Source organism: Onychostoma macrolepis, chromosome 12 (assembly GCF_012432095.1).
Source record: "Onychostoma macrolepis isolate SWU-2019 chromosome 12, ASM1243209v1, whole genome shotgun sequence".
In the NCBI taxonomy this organism is placed as follows: domain Eukaryota; kingdom Metazoa; phylum Chordata; class Actinopteri; order Cypriniformes; family Cyprinidae; genus Onychostoma; species Onychostoma macrolepis.
The window spans coordinates 26,879,496-26,899,951 of NC_081166.1; the positions used below are offsets into that span (position 1 = coordinate 26,879,496).

At 38.1% G+C, this 20,456-nt stretch overlaps 1 protein-coding gene across 14 annotated transcripts in view; it reads left to right on the forward strand.

Annotated features, from left to right (window-relative positions):
* mapta (microtubule-associated protein tau a) overlaps positions 1-20,456 on the forward strand; it is a 32,749-nt gene that overhangs the window by 3,452 nt on the left and 8,841 nt on the right. For 3 of the 14 annotated variants that reach the window (XR_009273772.1, XM_058794451.1, XM_058794452.1), the window contains exons 1-10: positions 1,492-5,989; positions 6,561-6,767; positions 13,898-13,975; positions 14,427-14,495; positions 15,273-15,293; positions 16,665-17,303; positions 18,472-18,506; positions 18,646-18,774; positions 19,814-19,889; positions 20,008-20,267. Coding sequence is in view for 13 of the 14 variants with exons in the window: in XM_058794451.1 (XP_058650434.1) it covers positions 5,953-5,989; positions 6,561-6,767; positions 13,898-13,975; positions 14,427-14,495; positions 15,273-15,293; positions 16,665-17,303; positions 18,472-18,506; positions 18,646-18,774; positions 19,814-19,889; positions 20,008-20,267 (1,551 nt within the window). In the remaining variant the exon portion in view is untranslated. Of the gene's footprint in view, positions 1-1,491; positions 5,990-6,560; positions 6,768-13,564; positions 13,667-13,897; positions 13,976-14,426; positions 14,496-15,272; positions 15,294-16,664; positions 17,304-18,471; positions 18,507-18,645; positions 18,775-19,813; positions 19,890-20,007; positions 20,268-20,456 lie in introns of those variants that run through there. The other 11 variants (XM_058794441.1, XM_058794442.1, XM_058794449.1 and 8 more) reach the window with 10 other exon arrangements.

The following is a 20,456-nucleotide window of genomic DNA, read 5'->3' on the forward strand; positions in this document are numbered from 1 at the left end:
ATTAATATTTGTTTTTCCACCACAGAACAGTGGAATCATTCTACACCCAGTTCATAAGGGAGTGACTCATCATAAGAATCATTTCACATGCTACTGAGATAATAGAAGTTGCTTATGCCATCATCACAGCACTCAGCATTTTGTGGCATCAGATTTACAGTCTGTATTCTTGACATCTAATCCAATATCAGGCTCTACATAGACTGCTAGGATCTTATGCAGTTATGATCTGGTGGATTTCATATTGAAGAATCCTTTTTGTTACCCTGTTATGGGACTGTGTTTGAATTCGAACATGACTGGCCCTGCCCAAAAGGAGGTTGGGATCGAGAGCTGAGAGAAAATATGAGAGAGGAGTAACTGTGCTTCATAGCGATGCAGAGCAAATTTAGGTCAGGGAAACAAGGGTAGTCATCCGTGATGAGAGCATCACAGACATTCAGCTATTCTAAAGCACAAGCCCAGTGCATGCCAGTGGAGAGCGGCGTTTTCAGTTTGGTGCCAGATAAACAAGCAAATAAACCCTAAGGAGATACATTCAGACTTTTACTGGTGCCATCCATGGATTTATTGCTAAATCCAACCAAGCAGTTTTTGACATGGTCAGATCTGTTGATTAGAGATTTGCCTGGTTGCATAACAAATAATACCTGTTGAGTTGGTATACACACACACACACACACACCCACCAATTATTTTTTATTTTTTTTATTTTTTTATTTATTAGAAGTTGAGCAGGTTGTCTCTGTCTACTGGACCTCAGTGCAGCCCGTAACAATCATAGAAAATAATTAGAAATGACCAGCTTATCCTCCTCAATATTTAATAGATGTGATGCTGTTCTGTTTATTGTTAGGATGAAAAAAAAATTAATCTGACTAACATTGCTTGTCAATGTCAAAATAATCAAGATGTCCAATCAAAACAAAGAAGGCTGTACTCAGGCCCGTAGCCAGCTATGAGGTCACCGAGGTCCGAACCTCGGTACATTTTTCATGCTCAAAAATAAAATTTGTTCTCTGAATGACCAATTTGCTATTAAACTCCTCATATGTCTGTATGTATAATTCAGTTTAGACAGTTTGCAAGAATGTTTAGCGTCCGTGGTATGAAAATGATCGCTGCGAGGCGCTGGCGGAGTGAACGAGGCTTGAGAGAGTTGCAGTGAGGACGCGGCGCAGTCTCCGTGTTGCCAAATCCAGCTAATATGCACGTTTTGACTTGTCTTCCCACTTAATTTGACACTTTAGAAAGTTAATAATGTAGGACCTTGCGGTTTAGGGTCAGCGATATCTTTATCTTATCTTATTTGCAAAAGATTTGTAATATATTCAGTTTATTTTTATTTACTGATGGGCTTTTGCTCATCTTAATAGCAATATCTGGCAACACTGCATCGCCGTAATCACCAGTAATCAAAAAGCCCATTTTGACATAGCCTACCCTACGACATTCGATAAGGAAGCATAAAAATAAATAAATAAATAAACATTCATATTATCTGTCAGAAAGCGTTATCAACGCTGTCAAAAACAGTAGCATTTAACACTAGTGCAGAGATCTGTAGAAAAAGTAGGTTACAGAATAAAATGAAATATGCAAACACTATGAAGTATGTGCCAAGTCATTCGGTATAGTAGTTAAATTTTCACAAATCATGCTATAAACATTTATAACAGCACTAGACAAGTTATCAGCTACACAGCAATGGTTATAAATAAAAACTATAACAGTATTGTTGCATGTATAATAAACAACTGATAAAATTATCCACCCCATAACTATAGAAATGTATTAACAAATTTTGATGCAATAAATAGGGTATAATTTAAAAATTAAAATCCCTCCAAAACAGAGAAAACTTCTTTCTTTCACAAAAATTTCTGTCTATTTTAAAGTGTTAATAGTGTATAATGAGTTGTGTATATATAGGGGTTATTATAGCACAATTCTATAATAAGAGGTTATTATAGCATCCAATCTCCCCCCAACCATCCCCCCATCCGGACCTCACTAATTTTCAAAGCCTGGCTACGGCCATGGCTGTACTGTTCACAAATACCAAACATGAATTCTGTGCTTCAGTTTTTGAAAATGTGAGGTAAGATGTAAGTAGCCAAACATTGAATATTTGACAACTGTATTATGAACAGTAATATCCAGTGATGCAAACACACTGGTTACAGCCTTGCCTCAGCATATCATCGTACATGTATATATTTGCAATAACACGCATACCACACAATAACACACAATGAATTGCTATTTTAGATGTTTACTAGATTTATTGGTATTAGAAGCACAGTTTAAAATGTTCCACCATATGACAAGCCTAATGGTTAGAGAGTCGGACTCGCAACCCAAAGGTCACAGGTTCGAGTCTCAGGTCCGGCAGGAATTGTAGGTGAGGTGAGTGAATAACCAGCGCTCTCTCCACCCTCAATACCACGACTGAGGTGCCCTTGAGCAAGGCACCGAACCCCCAACTGCTCCCGCAGCAGCATAAATGGCTGCCCACTGCTCTTGGTGTGTGTTCACGGTGTGTGTGTGTTCACTGCTGTGTGTGTGCACTTTGGATGGGATAAATGCAGAGCACAAATTCTGAGTATGGGTTACCACACTTGGCCACATGTCACTTCACTCACTCACTTCACTCACTCACTCGCTGACAAGAACAGCTTAAATATTCCAGAAGTTTGTTGACATCCTGTCAGAGTAACAGTGAGAGCTTTGTTTCGTGAGACGTCTTGACGCTCCATGAGAAGAATCAAATGTTCCCACGTCTGTTTGAACTATCACTTTCACAGTGTTCAGTGAAAGGGGAAGTGTATGTTTACAAGGAAGCATTCATCTGCATCTATTAGTAGCATGCAGTCTAGTTTGAAGCTGAAGTTCAAACCAGACTATTGAGATGATCCAGAGTGCCTTGTCATGCTGATTATTCATGTATTGGAGAAAGAAATAAAGTCTTATTGATGTTATGTGATACCAGGCTTATATTCAGAATGACTTATTAACATACTACAGTATGTACTGTATACTCTGCACATTATGCAAATTTTCTCTATGCATTTAATATACAGAATATCAAAATATCTTAAATTGTGTTCTGAAACATCTTATGGGTTTGGAACAACATGAGGGCGAGTATTTAATGACAGAGTTTTCATTTTTGGGTGAACTATCCCTTTAACTGTACACCATCCACATGCAATTTGATGTCATGTGACAACACTGTACTGTTTAAAATGTTTAGTGTGGAATAATGAATTAATGAAATCTGATTTTGTGTCCAGGCAACTATACATGTTAACCTTCACCTCTGCTTTGCAAAAAGAGATTAGTTTGAATTCCTGCGTTCAGTTACTGACACTTCGGATGGCTTTATGTGTGTACTGTGTAGTGAATATGTCTTTGCAGAGTATCGCAGGTGCTGTGCAAACATCTATGTTGATCTTGTGCTTTCTCTAGCCGCACACACCCTCTAAATCACCCTGTTTATGTGGGTTTGCAGAAGAGCCATGAGCAGTGCCAGGTTCATCATTCTTGTTCCGTGAACACACACACACACACACACATTAGAGAGCCAACTGTGCACGTGTTTATGCTTAACACTCAGAATGAGGCACCGCCACACAAAAGACAACAGATGTTAGTGCCTGGTTGGTTAGATGGTGCTCTTCAACTGCCCTTGGATGCATGTGGTGTTATGGTACTAGGTAGAGTCAGGTCATTTTTAAAAGGTCTTTTAACACAAACTCATTGGACATACAGTGTGGTCCAAATGTCATGTTGAACATCAGGGATTCAAAAATGTAATTTACATTTGGAAGTTTATGGCATAAATGATAAACAGATTGAGATTCTGCACTATTTAGGTCACTAATCAAATGAGCAAATTTGTAAAGGAGTTCACATGATCAATGTGACCGATGATCAGATGTTCTTGCTTCCATTGAAGAACAAGATGTTGTTTGGACAATCCCATTCTCAAATTATATATGGGATAACATGATCATGAATCGTGCTTTGTTGGTGTAATTAAAGCAAAAGGGTGGCATACCAAATACTAAGATGATCTGAATGTAAGTCATGTCAGTTCAACTTTTCACTGCAGTTGGGATGATGATAATAATGTAAAATTAGCAGAATACATCAGAAAAATGCAAAAGTCTTTTGGATCCCACTGTGTCATAGTTTTTTTGTTATACTGTACAGTTTACTTGCTCTATTTGAAGATGTGGATATTAGGTAAACGGTGACAAATGTTGAGCAGTCATCACATTCCCAGTGTACTTTGCTTTGAGCAAAGGTGAGTGAGCAAAGATCCTGAATCCTTGTGCAAATTCTGTGTTCCAGACAGCTTGTGTGCCAGATGCACATAAAACAGGTGAGATTTTTCCCACTGCCCAATGCAATGACCTGGAGAATCCAGACAGGTTTTTTTTTTTTTTTTGGCTGTGTATTTTAGTAAAGCAGAGCAGGGAAACCCATAAGAAGATGAAAGAGAAGAGCAATTTGTTAATATAACTGGGAAAGTATTCAAGAAATGCTAATGGATTTCATCAACAGCTGTGTTTTGTAGTATAGTATATTATAGTAGCATTGAAGATGCTGGTAATGCTCAACAGCAGTCTTAGGCTTACTTATTCCATCTCTAAATCATGTAGATCTACTATAATATGCTGCTCATTACTCCAGTCAATGTTTGCCATCAATGGTTGACACTTCTGAAACCTCAGATGATGAAACTAAATAATGCATGAAGCTTTCTGTGACTGTACATAGCTCATGAAGAATTTAAAGGGATAGATAGTTCACCCTCATAATTTTCATAATTATTATTTTTTTTTTGAAAGAAATTAATACTTTTATTCAGCAAGGATATGTTAAATTATTGAAAAAGTGAGAAGTAAAGACTTAAGCCTACATTGTTACAATTTTTAATTTTTTAAATAAATGCTGTTCTTTTTAACTTTTTATTAATCAAAGAATCTTGAAAAAAGTATCACAGTTTATAAAAACATATTAAGCAGCACAACTGTTTCCAAACATGAATAATAAATCAGCGTATTAAAATGATTTCTGAAGGATCATGTGACATTGAAGACTAGAGTAATGGCTGATGAAAATTCAGCTTTGATCAAAGAAATGCAGCCATGAAAAGTATAAGAGACTTGAAAAGTCAATACATTCCTATTGCTCTAGAAAGAAAAATGAAAACACACACACACGCACACTGTTACTAAGTGCTACAAGCACACACGTCAGAATGAGCTGTCAGGATGTCTAGAGGCCTGGGCGCTGTGTAATGAGTGTGTGTTTGTATGTAGGATGAATAGCGCTTCAGGATGGCTGTGCAATATCCAACATCTATAATCTGCTTCGGGCTGAGTAGCTAACTAAATATCCTAATAACAAGGACCACTAATGGGATGGATTTTCAATATTAGCGATTATAGTATTACAAAATGATTATGTAGTCATGAGCGAATATTTGGATTTCTAACACCTCATAGCTCTAGAGCGGGAGTGTCCTGTGTAGAAACAACAATTGCGGTCAGTTGATAAAAGGGTGTTTTCTGTAATTTGGCAATTAGATTGTTAATTACATTCTGTCATCATATAAGGCGTGAGTCTTTAATCTTACAAATAAGAACATACCAAAGCAGTTTTGCAAGTGCACTGTGTTACGTTGTGCGATACAATGGTTTAATAAATTGACTGCAGAAAGGCTTGCTGGAGGTGCATAGAGACACGTTGGCTTGACTGCACTATTTTAGGCCGCATGGCAGTAACCTTAAGCTAGACCGGCATGTTTGGCAGTATAAATATCCAGGTTCACACCGGCACTCTGGCTCTGTTTACAATGAGCTTGTGACAGCCCTGTGTGAAGAGACGGATCCTGCCGATTGGATATTGATTCAACCCACGCTGTCCTTTGAAAAGTTGATGGACGCCTCTACTGTTGACTCACCGAAGTCATATGGTTGGTTTGACAGTTGTTTCTGAGGTTTCTGCTAATGGGTTGTGGGTTTTCAACCTGAATTTTTCACGGAAATAACTTTTTTCTTTTGTCAGCACTGAAAAGCCATTCTGAATGGTAGCCTAGTAGTGCACAACACAACGAAATCTCCACAGCACAACAAAATCATCACAACATAACGCATAGGACTAATTTTGTTGTGTTGCGACTTGTTTCCTTGTGTTGTGCTAATTTAGTTGTGTTTAGCTAATTCCATTGTGTTGTGGCTAGTTTCCATTTTGTTGTGCTAATTTCATTGTGTTGCGACATGTTTCCATTGTGTTGTGCTAATTTCGTTGTGTTTAGCTAATTCCATTGTGCTGTGGCGATTTTGTTATGTTGTGGAGATTTTGTTGTGTTGTGCACTACTGGGCCACCATAATTTTTTTTGCACTAGGAATCAGAGCAAAACAATTAGTGCCAAGCAAAAGCATTTTGACCTGCTTTTCTCTTGTGCATCCACTTACTCCCCCCCCCTTCTTTCTTTCTTTTTTTCTCTCTTACCTTTACCCTCCGTCCTCCCCTCCCCCTTCAGTATCTTCATTTGGACTTGCTATGGACCAGCAGCACAATTTATTGAGCTCCTCGCCCAATAGCCACACAGCTCACTACAACTCTGGCGATACCATGGCAACCTCCCTTTCTGGAATGACCATCAACGATCATCACCATGGCAACCAATTCCATAAGGAGAATGGAATTGCGGTGGGGCTCGTGAGACCAGGGGACTGTCCAATGAAAGGTGAGCTTGCTTCTGTGGGAAAACAGGTTGCTTGTGTCACAGCCAGTCAAAATAAATACGCACACATACTGATTAACTGATTAGTCAGAACTATTAAACAAGCTCTGCAGTGTGGCAGGGTGTGTGTGTATCATGACAGCATTCACATGTAGTTAGAGGACAAGTTTAACTGTCTTTGAAGGACATACTGGTATGGAATGTGATCTACACATTCAGCGGACCTTCTTCCACAGCTTAAAGGGATAGTTCACCCGAAAATGTTTACTCACCCTCATGTCGTTCCAAACCTGTATGAGTTTCTTTATGTTGAACATAAATGAAGGTATTTTGAAGAGTGCTGGTAATCAAAGAGTTGATGGTCCTCATTGACTTCCATAGTATTTCTACTATGGAAGTCAATGGGGACCATTAACTGTTTGGTTCTTCAAACTTCTTCAGATTATCTTCTTTTGTGTTTGACATAAGAAAGAAACCCACACAGGTTTGGAACAACATAAGGGTGAGTAAATGATGACAAAACTTTCATTTTTGGGTGAACTGTCCCTTTAAATAAATTAGAATTTTAATTTTAAAACATGCATCTATTTATTTAATTCAACCTTTTAAAAAAAAAAATTAGTAACTTTATGAAATTGCATTGATAGCTTTGAGAATTGGGCAGTAGATTTCTAGTTTTCATCATGCTTTGCACAGAACTCGATAAGAAGAATAAATGTTGAATTGGTATTTTATGTTTTTAGTGAATGGAAAGACCTGTTTTTGTGTAATGCTGATGTGTTTGAATTTTTGACATTTAAAAGAGTTTATGTTATGTTGACGGTTTTGTGGTTAATATTATGCTGAAAAGTAGTGCTTTTGTTTAAGTTGTGAAAGTGAAAGTAGTGCTTTCGTATGAGCCATATGAGCGTCAATATAGCATTTTTTATTTATTTATTTATTTTTGCAAAAGTTAGCTTGTGATGTGTTAGCTGTTAATTTGAATTAAAATAGATAAAATTAGTTGGTTCCAGGGCCACCACTCAATTATGCTTAAATTTGTTGGAACAACTTACAAAATTGTTGAAGTTGATTACTTATAATGTTTATGGTGCTAGTTTAGAGGTGACTAATTCGTACAAATTTGCACAACCTCACTCGTACGATTTTGTACGATTCTTGTGACGGTTAAGTTTAGGGGCAGGGTTAGGTGTATGAATTTACCACCTCATAAAATACTTATGATTTTTCAAAAATCATACAAATTCGTACGAGTGAGGTTGTACGGATTTTTACGAATTAGCGACCTTGTCAAAAATGTACAAATTGCCGTGAGATCGGGCTGAAAGTTGTCATAACTCAAATTGATTGGTGAAAACTATTGCGTTATTTTTCAGTGTGGTTGAGCCAAAATATTTGTTCTTAGAGCCTATAAAAGATCCACAGCCAATAAGGATGAAATATTCATAAATTATATCTATATCTATATCTAATTATATACATGTACTGCACACTATTAAATATTACATAGGCAATGTTATGACAGGCAAAATTAGATATACAGTGGGTACAGAAAGTATTCAGATCCCCTTAAATTTTTCACTCTTTGTTATATTGCAGCCTTTTGCTAAAATCATTTAAGTTAATTTTTTTTCCTCAATGTACACACAGCACCCCATATTGACAGAAAAACACAGAATTGTTGACATTTTTGCAGATTTATTAAAAAAGAAAAACTGAAATATCACATGGTCCTAAGTATTCAGACCCTTTGCTCAGTATTTAGTAGAAGCACCCTTTTGATCGAATACAGCCATGAGTCTTTTTGGGAAAGATGCAACAAGTTTTTCACACCTGGATTTGGGGATCCTCTGCCATTCCTCCTTGCAGATCCTCTCCAGTTCTGTCAGGTTGGATGGTAAACGTTGGTGGACAGCCATTTTTAGGTCTCTCCAGAGATGCTCAATTGGGTTTAAGTCAGGGCTCTGGCTGGGCCATTCAAGAAGTTGTGAAGCCACTCCTTCGTTATTTTAGCTGTGTGCTTAGGGTCATTGTCTTGTTGGAAGGTTAACCTTTGGCCCAGTCTGAGGTCCTGAGCACTCTGGAGAAGGTTTTTGTCCAGGATATCCCTGTACTTGGCCGCATTCATCTTTCCCTCGATTGCAACCAGTCGTCCTGTCCCTGCAGCTGAAAAACACCCGCACAGCATGATGCTGCCACCACCATGCTTCACTGTTGGGACTGTATTGGACAGGTGATGAGCAGTGCCTGGTTTTCTCCACACATACCGCTTAGAATTAAGGCCAAAAAGTTCTATCTTGGTCTCATCAGACCAGAGAATCTTATTTCTCACCATCTTGGTGTCCTTCAGGTGTTTTTTAGCAAACTCCATGCGGGCTTTCATGTGTCTTGCACTGAGGAGAGGCTTCCGTCGGGCCACTCTGCCATAAAGCCCCGACTGGTGGAGGGCTGCAGTGATGGTTGACTTTCTACAACTTTCTCCCATCTCCCGACTGCATCTCTGGAGCTCAGCCACAGTGATCTTTGGGTTCTTCTTTACCTCTCTCACCAAGGCTCTTCTCCCCGATAGCTCAGTTTGGCGGACGGCCAGCTCTAGGAAGGGTTCTGGTCGTCCCAAACGTCTTCCATTTAAGGATTATGGAGGCCACTGTGCTCTTAGGAACCTTAAGTGCAGCAGAAATTTTTGTAACCTTGGCCAGATCTGTGCCTTGCCACAATTCTGTCTCTGAGCTCTTCAGGCAGTTCCTTTGACCTCATGATTCTCATTTGCTCTGACATGCACTGTGAGCTGTAAGGTCTTATATAGACAGGTGTGTGGCTTTCCTAATCAAGTCCAATCAGTATAATCAAACACAGCTGGACTCAAATGAAGGTGTAGAACCATCTCAAGGATGATCAGAAGAAATGGACAGCACCTGAGTTAAATATATGAGTGTCACAGCAAAGGGTCTGAATACTTAGGACCATGTGATATTTCAGTTTTCTTTTTAATAAATCTGCAAAATGTCAACAATTCTGTGTTTTTCTGTCAATATGGGGTGCTGTGTGTACATTGAGGGAAAAAAATGAACTTCAATGATTTTAGCAAATGGCTGCAAGATTTAGATTTAGTCATTTTGCAGACGCTTTTATCCAAAGCGACTTACAATTGGGGAATACATAAAGCGATTCATCTTGAAGAGGCAATCAGACAGACGAAGTGCTTGCAACACCAAGTCTCAGGCATTGTTCAAATAAATACAAACTACCAAAGGAAGGAATAAGTAAAAACGAAAGTATTCCTTCCTAACAGCAAGTAAATAATTTAAACAACAGATCTATGACCAAGTATCGCAACACTTACGAGCTGCTGTCCGTCTATTCTGGTGAATATTCGGCAATATAACAAAGAGTGAAAAATTTAAGGGGGTCTGAATACTTTCCGTACCCACTGTATCTTTGCTGCCAGGGGACGATATTATCAGACAATGCTGTTCTGTATAATACACCAGAGAAAGATTTGCACATGTGCCTACTAAATAATTTGATTATATTAATGACTTCATTAGCACATGAATTCACCGTGATACGGCATACACGCAGATGTGTTATCCCTCGGAGCATCAATTAGCATGACCACTAACGTGTGTTTCCTCCCGTCATGAGCAAATTAAACGTATCAAATGATCAAAGACATTGCAGGGCGTATGATCTTTATACATATTTTAGTGATGAATGTGGCCGCAGTGGCAGCAGCTTTTTGATACAGCCCTGTGTTTTAATTCCTTTACATAAACCACAAGGCTATGCTTGACTGGGCCCTCAATCCAGGCTTTGCAGCTGCTTCGCACTGTAATCCAGGCATGTGGGTCACCCTCCTCTCAGGACGTTCTCTGGTACTAATTCAACGCCATCACACACCCTGCTTTCTTCTGCATGTGTGTGAGGTTTTGTGTGTGTGTTTTTTTTCTTTCTTTTTGCAGACCATTAGGCTTTTTCAAAAGCACACAGTAATGAAATTGGTTCTCAGTTGGGTTACAGAAAATGTAAGGCAACAGTGTACAAAGGAAGGCATGCACAATCAATGGACATTGAGCGAGTTTGAAACCCCCTCATTCACTGCTCCACCAACAGTTGTCTAATTCAGTAACTCATTCACAACAATGAAAATGGACTCATCTGGCATTCTTTACTGTGATTGCTTCAGTCATTCTAGCCTTATAGTGTAATCAAAACTAGATTATAGTTTCTTAAAGCAATTGTTCACCCCAAAATGAAAAAATGCTATACTCCCCTTCAGGCCATCCAAGATGTAGATGAGTTTGTTTCTTCATCAGAACAGATTTGGGGAAATTTAGCATTCCATCGCTTGCTTGAGAGTCCAAACAGCTGATAAAAACATCACAATAATCCACAAGTAAACCATACCACTCTATCCATAATATTGCTTTCTCCAGTGAAAGACAATCTTGTCTGAATCAGGAGAGAAATATGCACAGATCAAGCACCATTTACAAGCCAAAACAGCTTTAAACAAATATGTGGGTGGATTTTGATGTGAGAAGATAACAGGGGATGGAGGAAGCATTATTGTTGATTATAGATATTTTTGCAGAAACAACAGTAAAAATGCATTAATGCTGGATTTGTTTTTTACAAACATGCAGCTGTTCACTTCACAGGATGTTGCTGTTTGGACTCTCATTCTCAGGAATAAACTGAGATGACTTGAGGGTGGGTACATTTTCAGAAAATATTTTTTATTTTTGGGAGAACTATTCCTTTAAACGAATGATGTTGCAATATAGTCCTGGGAAAATCCGCCTTTGTTTTTTTGGAGAACACAGCGTTTTCTAAATGTAGTCACTTATTTAAAACCACAGCCAATCGCTGAACTCCAAGCATGTGTATGAAAGGAAGGAACAAACACAGTGGTGGTATTATTGACTGACAGTCTTTTGTAAAGGTGCCAGCTTGCCACAGAGTCATCCGTTGTGTTGTATGTATTCACATGCCATAAATGGGACCATAACACTTTCTCTTTTTCCTCCGTGACCCCCTGCATTCTTTAGTGCGTGGCTTATATTTCCCTAGTTTACAGCCTTCACTAGTGCACACTTTCTCCCCTTTTGCTCTTCCTGTAATGCCACACACAAGGAGGAAACCCTACTCAGAGCATCTGCCACCAATAAATGGCAGATACTGCAATGGCACAGCAGAGAGTGAGTATGTTAAAGATAGTAAAGCTAGTAGTGGCTCTAGAAGCACTGTATTAAACATTAGCTGCTTTCATACGAGAAAAAGCTTAACATACCATTAAGATACCATTCACACATCCACACCAAAATACAGATAAACTAATGTAAATCATCAGAAATTGTTTTTAAATGCTGAGCCATTTTCTTCACCTGTCCGAATGAGGAGGAATGCTTCAGTTTCACTATTTGGCAGTATTTTTTGACTTCCAAGTGACAGGTTTTAGGGGCTGAAACCCTAAATGACTCAACGTTCATGAGCAAGATGCTGAAAAACCAGTGAGATGTGGTGCAATGGTTAAAGATGTCCATCTAGTGCTTGTTTACATAGAAAAACTATTAAAAGCAGTGGAAGGGGGGGGGAAATGTTTTTTTGTGTGTGTGAACCAGCCTTTATTGTACACAGTACAGAGTAATTGCATCATTTGCATCAGAATGGCAATTTTACTAGCAAAGTTACAACTTTTCATTCAGATATTTCTAGAACAAATTTACCAGTATTTCTCAAAAGGTCCTGTTCGTACATGATCTCTTAAGTGGTAATTTACAGGTGCTTTTCCAGAAAGGGCTGTATGTTTGAAGCCCCCTATTGTTTACATCTGGAAATGAACTGTAGTGTAAAACTATTTTTACTGGTGTTTTTAAACTTGTTGACATGTTTTGCTTGTTTTTATAGAATTCACAGTATTGCACATTTAAAAAAAAAAAAAACAGAGCATTTCATGGATGTATACTCCATTATTGTGATCCATGTGATCCCTTTGTCATCAGCTATCATCCTGGATTTTTTTAACAGTTAATTCAGTTTTGTGTAAAAATGTTTTAACTTTTAGAAGTCTGCTTAAATAATATCAAAATGGACTTACTTACGCATACTATATTGTGAAAAAATAAGAATAGTATGATTACACCAACAAAAATACAGTAGACTCGAACAGTAACGTTCAGTAAAGCAGAATGCCCCTAGTGTTGAGGAGGTGCATGTGATTCAGTGAGTAATACAGTCTACTTTTTGAAGTTTTAATATTTATATCAGAAAAGCCCAAACCAGGGCCTGCAGGCCAGTGCTGACCCATGATGACCTTTAATTTGGCCCGCCATGCCAATGAATCATATCTTTATTTCTAATTCATTATTTTGTTGCACTTAAGAGTAGAGAATATACATGAATTTGATTGAAAATAAATGTTTACATTGTACATTTTATTATGAGATAGTTGGGTATAATGCAGCTTTTACGTTTGGCCCACAGCTCTCAATCCAGTTTCATTTTTGACCTGTAGTAAAAGGTTCTGCATCTCTGATTTATACTGATCGAATGCCAATGTTTTTTGTAAACCTAAATGGGCTAAATTTCTTTTGGATATTTTGTACAATGATAGATTGCTAGTTCAATAAGCAGTTACTTTCCAGCACTGCAGGTTGTTGCTTTTATGCCAGTACATACAGATGGACTCTGTTTCTCCCCTTATATTTTATTTGACAGTGAAATTAGCAGTGTGTTTTTAAATGTGCAACATGTGTCCTTACAACAACTGAATTCATTCATTTTTTCTCCCTTCCAAGTTCAGAGACCCAGCTACAGGGACGTACTGTTGAGGTCGCATAGAGGTCACAGTACAGTGTGACTGATTGCTCCAGATGTTTGACATTCATTTCTTGAAAAACGTAATACTTTTCAAAAGAATTAAATTAAATGAATAATTTAGTTTTTATTATTGTTTTACAAACTAAAACAAAAAGTCTTGTTACCTGTGTAAACTTGTTATTTTTGCCAATTAAGATGAATACAATGTCAAATGGAAAAACTATGTCTCTATGAATAAAGATTGTCCCGAACAACTAACTCCACATTAGTTGTGCCTTATGTGTTTTTTTAACCGCCATTCTCTCTCACAGAGGGGTTTTCAGAAGAACAGGTGGATGATGAGCACAGTAATGCTGAAGGCACCTCCTCTGCTGAGGAGAAGCAATGTGGTATGCATTGCTGCACTTATAATAAAGATGCTTTGAAATGCATTTTGTCTTCCCTTTCCCTTTAAAATTGCTTTTTTTATTAAGCAAAAAGTTAACCAAGTTTTTTTTTTTAAGCATTTATTTTTATTTATGTAATGGAATGCCTTTTACTAACTATGCCTTGATAAATATACAGAGTTTCAAGACCAGGTTACCATCATTTCCGGTTGTCTGCATATGTGTTTTTCTCCTTTTTAATTTATTTTGTGCTCGCATGAGTTTCCCATCCAGCTCTTTGCTTTCAGCAGAGCACTTTGGAACCCAACTAAAGTCTCACTGCAGCTGAGCTGTGAAGCTAAAGCTTTCATTTCTGGCTTGCTTTTTGACTTTAACAGCAGCTTCACTTTCACAAGTAAACCTGGACTTCCTTTAGTAGCTTGGTGTGTAAACTGTTCAAATGACTGTTTTATAGAGAGCCCCCAGGATTCAAGACAGGAAGAGAAAGAAGATCAGTCCCAGCCTGTAGTGGAAATGGCGAGCGGTACGGATCTTCTGCTCCAACGACTGCTGCCTCTTTTGACTGACATGCTTTGCTTGACTGCCCTTTTGTGCTTTAATTTATGCAGATGCCTTTGTGCCTTACATCCTAATGCTTTTCGTTTTCTACAGCATTTTTTTTCTTTCTCTTTCTGATTCGTTGCATATTTAAAACCTGCAGGATGCATTTGCTTCTGTTTGAAGTAGGCCTATACTGGTAACAAGAATGCCATCTTGGATGCAGTTGTTTCAAATTGCCATTTTTGCATTGAAATCCTTTTTATGTTCCGCTTGCAATGGGGTGATTTGTAAAGTGTAAGGTAATATGTATGTCTGCAAGCACACAGTTTGATTTTGACATCACTGCTGAGGCATGCTGACAGGTTTCAGGCTTTTAAATCAAAATAAACTCGAGGGAGACTCCAGCGCCATTCTCAGTTTAGTTCCCATGTGATTAGTCACAAAGACCTCGGAGAGCTCAGCTGCCTTTGCCAGGGAAGGTGTGACGTTATGCCAAGTCTGGAATTAATGCTTTGTGCCAAATAGGATCTCAGCTCAAAGCCCTTTCTCTCACAAGTCACAATGCTTTAATTGCAAGTATTTGTTGCTTTTGTGATTTCTAAATGAAGTGTAGTATATTGATGGTGCGATTTCACGCTTGGTTATAGTGTTTATAGTCCATCTCTGCAGCTGAAATTGCCATATAATGTGCTCTGCGATTCTCTAATGTTGTCTTTTATGTATTTCTCTCTGTTTGCTACATATCCTGATCATTAATAAGCTGGAGGAGCAGTGCCTGCAGGTAAAACAATAATTTTTTTTTTCTCTTTCAAATCTACCATATTAGTGTCATGCTTTGTAGAATAGCCATTATGCAACATGAATTATGACCTCGTAGATTCTTTTATTATTATTTTTTAACAGTTTGTCTGGTAGCACTCCACCTCACTGATCTGTATCTTGTACTGGTTATTTGTTTTTGTGTATTCACAGAGATACCATATGTCCATTTTATTTTAATAATCAGGAGCAACTAGGTGCTTTTGAAGAGCAGACTCATTTTTCTCTTAAATATGTAGAAAAAATTGTATAGAAGCATTCATTGGTTGTGCAAACACCATTTAGTAAACGGTTAAATTCAGCCAATGGTGGAAGTTTGGGGTGGAACTGTTTCTGTTTTAACCAACCAATGGCAGAAGGGAGGCGTGTTTGTTTGTTAATTGCTACACTTGTGAAAAAGAAGCGCGCTTGAAAGTGCACTTAGTAGTGTACATAAAAACCTGTTTTTAAAAACCTGTACTTATATAATAAGAATAAAAAAGTCCACTTTCATGACATTATTTCTTAAGTCTCTTAAATACATTTTCAAATATATTTCATATTTCAAATTAAAAAGTGTTCCATTTAAAGTAAATTTGACATTTTTGACATGCTTAAGAGATAACACTTATTTTGATGTCTTGACATGTAAAATATTTAATTACAATAAAAATTTTTTTTTTTTTTTTTTTAAGTTGCAGTTTAGTGCAATCACAAATACATGACACATGCCTATATTTTTGTTATCATGAATGCTTGTCGGTAACCATATTTCAAAGACAGTAGAAGTAATTATGAAATAATATTTAATTTAGTGGGTCAAGAAGAACTCTTGCATTTAATATATAATTTTAAACTATAATACATTTTATTTAATTGGAAATAACAAAATAAACATTACAAGTATATTATTTTAACGGATATCATTTCCATAACAAAATACTAAATAAAGTATGCTAAAGTGTACTTCTTTTTCTCAAGGTTTATGGCACAAAAACAACATGTTTCATGTTCATGTTTTTTAAAAAACAACAAAAAAAAAACACTTTTTGCAAGCAATCTTGCTCTTCAATTGTACCTATCAGCTCATATTTCTGTGTTCAGTGTGAAGTCTGGTTCCATCACAGCTGTTTGTTTTGTGTGTTAGCAAAGGCCAGCAAACCAGTTTATGTTTGTTATGCCCGTTGTCTTTGCTCTACGGTTGTCACCACAAGTGTTTTTGTTCCCTCCTTATCATGTGACAGCTTCCTTGAGAAGAAGAGTGATATAGATGTTGTCTTTGCTTTGTATAAATCTTCTGTCCATGGTGAATGGGACGTGCATTAGTGACAGGCAAAAGCGGCTTTGTTTCCAGCTTTAGCAGCAGGGTTTCCATCAGATGGTTATGATCAACACTCGGACTGGAGCCATGTAGACCCCGAGAGAATACTAGAGCAGGACGAAGACCTCCTTAGAAGCAGCTGGTCTGGACGACCGGTCCATTCCCATCATCGGCGGACAGCTGTGAGTCCAGACCGCACTAGGAGCCTGTCTCTGGAGAACGAGCCACCTGCAACTTTCCTGGTCCGCAGCTCCGCCCTGGAAGACCTGACATCCGTCGGGGAGAGGACTGTAGAAGCCAGGGCTCCTTACAGCGAGACCCTCCAGGAAGAGGAAGAGCTGTCTTTTTACAGCAACGAGAGCCATGTTGAAGAAGAGACGCTCCCGGCGTGGGCCAGCAGGGCTCAGACGACTCTCGTTGAACATGCACCTTCTGAAACCAAAGAACATAGTGTTTCCGAAGCTCTGCCTCATGAACACATGGAAGCAACGGGAGAAGTGCAGGAGAAAGTCGATGCTACGTTATCAGCAGTTGATCGCAGCGTTATCGCTACCGCCGAAGATGACGGAAAGACAGAAGCCACTCCTCCCTCTACAAGCACAGCTGGCTCTCCAAAAGGTGTCCACGTCTCCCCGGCAAGAAAATCCCTGGTGCCGGTGGCTCAGTTCAAAGGTCTGTGCAGATAAGCTCACAGAATCCCAGTGCAGTGTCTCTTCCTTGGTTTGCCTCCACCTATGTTTTACAGAGCCGCTTAGCTATGCACCACTTTCTGTCTATAATGAACATCCTCCAAAACGAACGGCGTGCTGAGGAGAACGATCTGTTGTCCTGCAATTGTTTGCTACACGTCGTCCTTTTTTGGGCACTCAGTCTCACTCTGTCATTCTTTTGTTCCCTCTGGTGGTCTTGCAGCCTGGTTTGCGCCGATTGATGAAATCCATGTTTGCTGGCCGTGTTTCAATGAGTTCAGTTTGGCATGTCTGTGTGCATGAACGTGTTACTTGCATGTGTTCATAACACCATCTGGTGCAGCGCTGCTTTAACAGATCCCCTCACTTTCATTTACAGCTAACGTTTCTCAAATGTTTTTTAAAAACAATAGAATTACGTAAGATCCAGTTAAAATTCGCAAATTGAAGAAAATGAGTGAAAGGATCAGGAATAAATGTTGCAAACTAGTCAGTTTAGCAAAGGTATTCCGGGCCTACACTCCAAAAGGGGGTTTTTCCGCAGCGTAGAAGAACTATTTCTTCCTTTCGGTCAACAGTCAACATTTTAAACTATAAAGAACCTTTTTCCATTTTAAAGAACCTTTTGTGGAATGAAAAGATTCCATGCATTTTCAAGGTTCTTGATGGAACTGTAGATGCCAATAAAGAAGTGTACGGAGGAAGAATTTTAAAGAAGCATATATGCATTGCCGTATTTAGGCTTTCTAATTCTAAAGTAACATTATTTATATCCTTCATGGAAAAGGCGATATAAAAATGCATTACGATGGAACTTTTAAATCCAAGACGGCTGGCCAGGTGAGAGAAATGTTGATTATAAACAAAAACCATTTGATTCAGTACTTAAAAGAATTTCTGAAAATAGTTGTAGATCTTTTGAAACAAACAATTTTATCCAGTAACTGTATGTGCTGTGTATTTGTGTCGCCTTATTACTAACATGTTAACATCAAACCGCATTGAAAGTTGAGTCTTTAGTGTTACAGATTAGTCTCTCGTGAGGTTTAGTAGTGATTTAGTAATGGTTAGGCATAACAACACATTTATTCACATGCTATTTCCGATATACTGATTGTATTCATATTGGTGCATTTTTTGGTTCTTCACAGCTCAGTCCAAGACCAATGGTGATGCTGAGAAGAGGGTGAGTGCTAATAGCTGTTTGGCATAATCTATCTGTTCTCTTCCACTTTCATTATAGTATTTTCTGCCTTTTATTTTGCTTTCTGTCGCTATTTGTACTCCATGGAGTTTTCATCTACAGTTTTGCTCTTTATATAAAGACCCCTAAACACAGTAAAGTCAGACCCTCCTCCCATAAAACACCTTCCTCCATCCTGAAAAAGACCACCTCTAGTAGATCTCCCTCAGTGTCTTCCACCAGTTCTGGGCCCAAAGAATCCAGGCCAAGAGTGAGTACAGCTGCTGGTGTCGGACCCCGTGTCCTGTAGCTTCTGTGGAGAGTGCTTTAACTTTGCACCTGTTTTACTGGCCTTCTGTGCACTGTCTGCTGTGATTAATGGCAACTTTTTCTCTCCTCCAACTAACTGACCAACATCTCATTCACACATCTTTGATGTTAACTTTGGTTTAGGATGCAGCATCAACACTGACGGCTGAAAATAGGCAGCATAATTTTAGAATGGTTGAACTGCATAACTTCCGCTGCAGCTCTGTTATCATGCTTCCAGTGGATGAGTTCATAATTATTGAATGTGCTTTCAAAAAAACTGTATGTTTGAGCAGACAAACATGCTATTAGGCCAATAATTAATTCTCCTATTAATTCTTTTTTTTTATTTTTATGAATGCTTCTTAAAATATGAGTGCTTTTGTCCAGTAATGTTCAACAGTGGGCGTACATGTATTGCTAGAGAATTGTCATTTTGAAATGCTAACAATGTCATTTAGTGAAAATGACACTGTGCTGGAAACATTTTTGTAATAAAAATGGCAAAACTATGTCTTAAGGCAAATATAACATTTGTGTCTTTAAATAGTATTTTTACAGTTTTTGCATAATTTGTGAAAATTACAGCTTGATTGGAATATATTGTCACGTGGATATAAATGATTTTTACACGATAAATATTGAAATATTTCATATTTAATTCACTGTATTTATGTTATCGTAGTTTTCAAAATATTATTAGTATTTTTATTATTTTCACAGATCTTAGTCAAGGGTATAACAATAAAATTTAGCTCTAAAAGAGATTTGAAAAGTAGAAAAACAATGTTGGTTATGGTAAAATAAGTTCAGTGACCTTTTATTTTTTTCTATATTTTCTATATATATATATTTTTTTTTATGAAAGTTTTATTTGTAAACCAACTCCTGTGACACAAAAACAAAACATTATCAGTTGTTTTGTTGTCTATAATTTCATATAATATATAATTATTAATGTATTTCTGTTGCTTTCTCTCTATATTTCTGTGTATCTCTAGGCTCCTAGTAGCAGTAGACCTCATGCTGCCGGTACAAAGATTCCTGCCATGACTGTGGCTGCCAAAAATGGAAAAGGTAATTGAGTTTCTTTCACAAAGGAGTTTTTAGGAATGAATCTTGTATATATTTTTGAAGAATGGAAGATTTGATTATGAGATTACTGCCATGTACATAACCCTATGCTGTTTCCCAGACTCTCCTAAGACCCCGGAGACCAGCGGGCACAGCAGCCCCGGCACTCCCAAATCCCCTGCCAGCAAGGCTGCGGGTGGCAAGCCTCCAAGCACAGGAAATGAAATCAAGAAGGTCGCAGTGATTCGCTCGACCCCTAAATCTCCGAAGAACCGCTCACCCACATCACTGTCGGCCGCTGCCCCCCTCCCTGATCTGAAGAACATACGATCCAAAATCGGCTCCATTGACAACATGAAGCACCAGCCTGGAGGCGGCCGGGTAATTCATCTCGAGTTGATTCACTTGAATGTTCTGTTTGCAGTTTGAGATCCAGTTAAAATCACATTTTTATGTTGAAGTATGTGGAACATTTTTGCAGTTTAAAAATATATAAAATTTATAAAAATAAATAAATAAACACTTAAATGGCAGCAACTTAAGTTTTGAAGTATAATCGGATTGGCTGTG